Source organism: Sciurus carolinensis, chromosome 8 (assembly GCF_902686445.1).
Source record: "Sciurus carolinensis chromosome 8, mSciCar1.2, whole genome shotgun sequence".
NCBI classification, from domain to species: Eukaryota; Metazoa; Chordata; class Mammalia; order Rodentia; family Sciuridae; genus Sciurus; species Sciurus carolinensis.
This window is the reverse complement of record NC_062220.1, coordinates 112346844-112353768: the sequence shown is the minus strand read 5'-3', so window position 1 is coordinate 112353768 and position 6925 is coordinate 112346844. Positions and strand designations below refer to the sequence as shown.

The 6925-nt window shown below is 34.8% G+C and overlaps 1 protein-coding gene across 2 annotated transcripts; it reads left to right on the top strand.

Moving 5' to 3' along the window:
* The first annotated feature begins 281 nt into the window (after positions 1-281).
* Positions 282-6708, top strand: Sec61g (SEC61 translocon subunit gamma). Of its 2 annotated transcripts, none has more exons than XM_047561328.1 (4): positions 282-417; positions 1998-2097; positions 3563-3665; positions 6559-6708. In XM_047561328.1, exons 2-4 carry the CDS (start codon positions 2004-2006, stop codon positions 6566-6568), a joined length of 207 nt encoding a protein of 68 aa, XP_047417284.1. In that variant the 5' UTR covers positions 282-417; positions 1998-2003; the 3' UTR covers positions 6569-6708. The 2 variants fall into 2 exon arrangements, with proteins under 2 accessions (XP_047417284.1, XP_047417285.1); XM_047561329.1 differs by having other exon boundaries at positions 344-392.
* Positions 6709-6925: the final 217 nt, after the last annotated feature.

The following is a 6925-nucleotide window of genomic DNA, read 5'->3' as shown; positions in this document are numbered from 1 at the left end:
CTAGAGAGCAAGCACCGCCAAGGCTGCACAGGGCTCTTGCTGTGAACGCAAATAGCGTAAAGTCGGGCTGGAGGGGTGCAGGAAACTGTACTGGGCACTCGGTGGAGCAACAACTTGGCAGATACAGTACTCAAACTGTGGAAGAAAGGAAAAACCCGGCCAGTACCACCCTGCCTCACTCAGCGCCTCACAGAATTTCTTCCCGGAAGCGAGGCTGAAACGCACGACGTGCTGCGCCTGCGCACTGACGTCCCAGCGTAAAGAACCAATAGGACAGATGGGTGGGCGGGCTGTAGGCCGATACTCGACTTCCGATTCCGGTGGGCGTTTGTGGTTCTGCGCCCGTGCTACGTGTCTTTAGCATCTCAAGGGGCATCCGGGCAGCTGGGCGAGTAAGGCAGGGTGCTGACCCGAGGGGTAAGGGGGAACCGGGCGTACTGGGAGGCAAGGCTTTGTGACTCGAGCAACCGGGCGTGCTGGGAGGCGGTGGGCGTAGGCGAGTTTCTGGTTCCTACGGCGGCACCGGTGGGCGGTGAGAGGGCCCACTTGTTGAGATCCGAGTCCGGATCCGGCCCTCGGTTTACCTTCCAGCACCACCTGCGGTGGAAGTTGAGACCCAAGGCCTCGTCTACCCCGTGTGCGGAAGAGGAATTCGATGGCCCATGATTCTTCAGGACTTAGTCCTTCCCGGTCCATGGTTCCTCATCCTTTGCCGTCCCTAAGAGTAGAACTCTTCCTTTCTGGGGGATTTCCAGTGTCTTCTGTGCTGTGGTCAGAGATGAAGACCTGTCGCCTGCACGGCTGGCTGTGTGTGTGTGCGCGCGAACGCGCGTGTTTTGAATGCTGCCTTATAAGAGTTCCGTATTTAGGCCTGGCCCTGCCACCACTCCCTGTCGTGTACAGTAGTAGAGTTGATCTAGGTTCTAAATGAAGAGATCGTAGTGGGTTCTTGAATCTTCTCAGACCTTTGAATATTGTGTTCTCTGTAGTGTGTATTTTTTCTGGAGAAAGAACCTTAAGCATTTATCGCGATGGGTATGATTACATAAAGTTTAAGACCGTAGGATTTCAGCAGAGTTAAATACGGGAGAAAATAAGCATTACTTTGTTTTTTGTTTCAGAACATTTTTCAGAATTTCTAATAAATCTCAAGTGTTTGATTATTCCATATAATTGTCCGCTGCCCACCCTAGGCGAGGAAACTGGGGCTTAGAGAGGTTTACATTTTGTAGCCAGGGTTTTGAATCACTATCTGACTACTGTTTTAAGCACTGGGGATAGAGTTAAATGCCTTGGCCTTATTAGGATCTTTTACCAGTGTCTTTGCATGACGTTTCTATTAGGTTAATAAGCTCTCAAAACAATCTATATGATGAAATACATAACCCTGTTTCCTTAAAAGATGTGTTCAAACCCTAAAGGTTTGGAGTTTGGTAGCCTCACAGAATCTGGATCCTACTTTAGCAAATCTTTGTGATTTTGAAATTTTACCTGTCTGTCCATTCCACTCAATACACCCTTTATAGTGTATAAGCATGCTTTATAACAAAAGATTGAAATTTTAATTTGCTTTCATTTAAGGCTCTTGGTTAATGAGTGGTTTAAAATAAAATACAGAAAATAATTGTCACATTCTCAAATTACTTCTTAACAGAAACATTGAGAGGAATGCAGAGTGGGTAAGGAATAGGATGTGTTGTCAATTCCTTAATCTTTTAATAGAGATAGCCTCTTTAAATTAAGTAGGTGATTCTTTGTAAGTAAGGATAACATTCTATGATCTGATGTTTCCCTGGAATTTACAAATATAATATAAATTTAGGCTTTGAAGGCTGTTCTTTTTTGTTTGTTTGTTTAATTTTGTTTTATGAAGTGGAATAGATGATGTCAGACATGAATTTGTGACTGGTCTCATTTACATCTTTATATAACTCAACAAGTCTTGGCTATATGATAAGTAATACTCCTAAGCAACTTTTGTTTGTTTGCTTAAACAGACAATTATGGATCAGGTAATGCAGTTTGTTGAGCCAAGTCGGCAGTTTGTGAAGGACTCAATTCGTCTTGTTAAAAGATGCACCAAACCTGATAGAAAAGGTAATACCTTTAACATGAGAGTAAAAGTTAAATCTTTGCATTTTCTTAAGTGTTGAATTTAACATCTTCCTGATTAACAACCATTGCATCCCTTTTATCAACATTATTTATTCATTTTTATTGCTTTAGAACATGATCACTTCTTAAATTGTATACAGTTGTCTCTAAATTTTTATTTTGTTTTTTTTTTGGCTTGTTTTTTCCCCCCTTTATTTTTGTTGCACTGCTCATGGAACCCAGAGGTGTCTACCACTGAACTATCTCCTCAGCCCTTTTTTTTTTTTTTTTTTGGAACAAGATGTCTCACTAAGTTGCCAAGGTTGCTCTGCTCTTGAACTTGTGATCCTCCTGCCTCAGCTTCCCAAAAGCTGGGATCACAGGCATGCAGCACTACTTTATGTATTTGTTTATGTATATTTAAGTGGTGTAAGGTTAGTTATTGCAGCTTTACTTTGCATGTTACATTAAGTTAGTCTTTTTATGACTTTTTTGAATTTTAACATCTTTCATATTACTTCTGGAAAAATATCTTGAGTCTTGTCTGCTCTGTCCCCACCCAGTGAACAAGACTTTTAATGTGAATCCAGTAATATAGGTTGTTGCCAGCCTAGAAAGTATATTTTGTTATGTATCATGATTCATTTATTAAAAGGTACAGCATAAATTGTTTACTTTTATTCATTGAGTTAGAAACTGGGGATATAATACAGAATATAATTTAATACTATGTGTAATACAATATGTAAATAAATATGATAGAGAACAGTCTTTGTTCTCATGAAACTAAGAATCTATCAGGGAAGACTGCCATAAATAAGTCATTGCAAGTTATTGTTTTTGAAGTACTACTGTGGTAGGAAATTAGAGTTAGAGAAGATATTAGGAGATCTGAACTCACGTGATGTAAGGACTGACCAAGTCAGGAGGTCAGATAAAACTTTCCTGAGGAATTAACATGACACTTAGACATATCAGAGTTGAAATCGTTTTATAAAATGGTGCTTAATGTAATTTAATTTTTAAAGCCTTAATTTTAGATTCATCATGATAAACTTGATCATTGTGTCATGTACCAAAATTCTGCTTTTATAATTAGTATGCTATGGTAAAAATTGTTTTATCAAAACATTCAAAAAAATACTAGGTGTTCTATCCTCCATCCTTTTTTTTCTTCTCTTATTTAGGTCATTTGCTGAGAAGAGCAGATATTTTCATTGCTCATTGATGGATTCACTATGACAGACATACACTTTCAATTCTGTTTCCTTAAATGTCAACAAATATGAAAATTTAAAACTTGATCAAGTGTTTACTATTAGTAGGTATATATTGAACAGGAGAAGCGCCTAATAAATTTAACTTTAGCATGAATAAAAGTTTGTTTATGTTACTGATAGTTTTATTTTTCCCATACTTTCAATGATGGTGCAAAAAATTAATGAGAATTTTATGTCTTGAAATGCAGAATTCCAGAAGATTGCCATGGCAACAGCAATAGGATTTGCTATAATGGGATTCATTGGTTTCTTTGTGAAATTGATCCATATCCCTATTAATAACATCATTGTGTAAGTAAATTTTATAGAACAGACTCTAAGAATGAATGAAAATTGTACTACTTGAATTCAAATACCATTAATACCCAGAAATATCTCTTGACTTATTAATGTTGTAAGCATCTACTGATATTTATTATTTATATTTCATACTGTTTTGATACTAACTTTGTGAGCTAGGCACCATTTTCTTTGATAAAATTTTTCAGGTTCATGGAAGTAACTTAAAGGCATTCAATATGTCATGAAATATTCCGTGACAGAACCAATATTCAAATAGTTCCTCTTTATACTGTATCTTGTTGATTTTTAAGAGACAAATAAAACTTTCTTCATTTGAAAATTATTATTTTGACAGAGTTCTGACTCTGAATCAGATTGCCTACATTCTTATCCTTAGTTTTGTTACTAGGAGTCATAGCTTTATGTTATTTAGCCCCTCTGCCCAGTTCATCCAATGAGGATAATAGTTCTTACTTGCATTCTAATAAAGATCAATGACTTCAAACCATTTAAGGCCTTGAGAAAATGATTTGGTTAAGGATTTAAATGGAAGTTATTATTGTGATTAACTACTATTACTAACAGTAGAATATTATAACCTTTAGGTATAAATAGGAGGAGAGAAAACTGAGGAGAACTGAGATCACTTTATTCTTTTCCAAAGGCTTTTTGCTTTTTAAATCTATTGCAAGTCATTGGGACACCTGATGAATCTAGTTATCAGTTTTAGTTAAGTTTAGTGGAAGGACTTGGTATGTGTTTCAGTACTTATTCTGTAATCTTGTGTTCATATTACTCTTTCTGCGTCATCTGCAATTTGGGAGTTTGGTACCTCTTTTATTTTATGAGGTGATAAAAGTCTGGAGCAATTATTTAGACAAGTTTTCAAAACTAAATCTCTTAAACACTAGGTATTTCATAATTGATACTGTCTTTTAAATGACAGGTGATCTGAATGTATATTGTCAGATGGATTTCTTAATTAGGTTACAATAGTTTAATCATAAGTGCCAGAAAATGATATTTTAAGATCATGAAGAGTTGGGAGCTGGAAGGAAACAAGTCACTCAAATCTCCTTTGTCAGTTCAGAAATACTTTTTATGTTACTAATGAGAAATGTTAACTCTGAAATGTGAAATCTTAGAAAGAACACCAAAATAGAATTCTGAAACCCTAGAATATTTCTGGGCTATAGTTGCCCAAGTAAAGGAAAGGGTGTAACAGAGTCTCTTGTTTTCTTTCTCAAACACAGTGTTTCTGCTCTTCTTGTCTCCTGTTCCATGGGCAGATAATTTTAATTAATATAAAGTCATTCTTTAACTTGATATGAAGCTTGTTTGCTATGATAATGGCACTCATTGTGCAGTTACACCTTCTGGAATAACATACAAGCCTCTCACTTTTTTTTTAATCCAAGGTTTTCCCCTACCCACACTTAGCAGTGTATTTTTATCTCTCTTGCCAGACTTCACTCTCTGCCTTGGGTCATACTTAGATATGTCTGCATGTTACAGTAAGATTATGAGTTCTGAGTAAAACCTGTTTAGTTATTTAATGTTATGTAAATATATAGGCATATTTACATAAAATATATATAAATGTATTTATGAATATTTATAAATACATATATTTATTTTTTGTAGAATGTAGTCTAGTGCTATCTTGCATCCATAAAGCCCTGAGTAAATGTTAGTTTAATTAAGTGATCAACTTCAGGTTCTTTATCTTTTTCCAACTTACCCTGTGCCACAGACTGTGAATCAACTCATTTAATCCTCAGGAAGAAACTGAGGCATGAAGTTTAAGTAACTTTAAGTTGTATGGCTCATAAGTGGTGGAATAGCATATGAAACCTTTTGGATGCTTGTTGCTTAGAAAAATTTTTCTACTAGTTAAAAAATTGGTTCAGTGTTTAAAGAGTTGAAATCTTTTTTTAGATACTTTTTAATCATAAAGACCAAATAAGTGTTTTGTGAGATAAGTTACAGAAAAACATAAACTTTTCATGTTATGCTATGAAATCATAAGTCACTGTTTAAATCATTTTGAAATGATGGCAAGGGAAATATAACCAGAGGCTTCCCTTTGACTAAATTATTGTGACATCTTTTTTCTTTACAATGTTTTTTTCCTCCTTATTTTATAATTATATCAGTCAGAATTAATGCCCACAGTACTGTAATTTAAAGGAGTTATGCATTTGCTGGTCCTTTAGTCACATCAATCTAATTGAATAACATAGGCAATTTAAGTACTTAATAAAATAAGTATTTAGAAGTATTTTATAACTTTCATCTAGTAATGGAATTGTTTTTGTTTATTTAGTATAATAGTACTAAAATGTATATCCAACATTATAATTTTACTATTTATGTTTTTTGTGGTATCATTTTCAGAGCTGGGGAGCCACATGCAAGACAAGTGCACTGCCACTGAGTAACATCTCTAGCCCTGTGCTTTTAATGCTTAGGTAGTGTTCTGCAGAAAAGACAGCTTTGGTTTTCATATGATTAGAACAAGTGTTTGAATGATTACTGCACAATGTAGTGGTTGAGAGTCATTGTGCCTAGTCTTCAGTCTTTAGTTTGAACTGACTTGCTGATTTTATCAAGTATTCTGTCATATAATTAATATTTGTTGTTATGTTCAGGAAGACATGAGTATTGAATGTGAGTTTTAAAATATACCTGTGCAAAAAACCCACATAATCATTAAGGACCTTGTAGTTCTGAGATTTTAAATCTCAGCATGTCTTCTTTTATGCTCACTTGGATTAAAGTTAGTTATGGCTCTCAAATAACTGGTTCTGATTTCAAAGAATTATAGCATGTTGCAGTTCAAATAATTTTACAATTAAAAGCTCATATATACTAAACAATGCCATTTTTCTTTCTTTTACAGGGGTGGCTGAATGCTTTTTGACAAAACTTTTCATCTTATGGATTAGTGAACAAGTGAGGGTTTGAGATGCTCATGAAGTTAAAGTTTCCCTGTTTACTTTTTTCTTCTGAGATATTTTCTATTGCTAAATTAAAATAATTTCAAAATAAACAAACTTCTCTTTTTTTCCCATCACATTTATCAGATTTTAATGATAGAAAATAATGGATTTTTAAACATTTTTAAAAATATTTTCATTCATAAGAGAAATTAACAGGTCCTGTAAAATAGCACTATTAGAGTGCTCTTTTTAGTCTGTTCATGTGTCTATAAAGAAAATACTAAAGATTGGGTAATTTATAGATATATAGAATTTTTTCCCCCTACA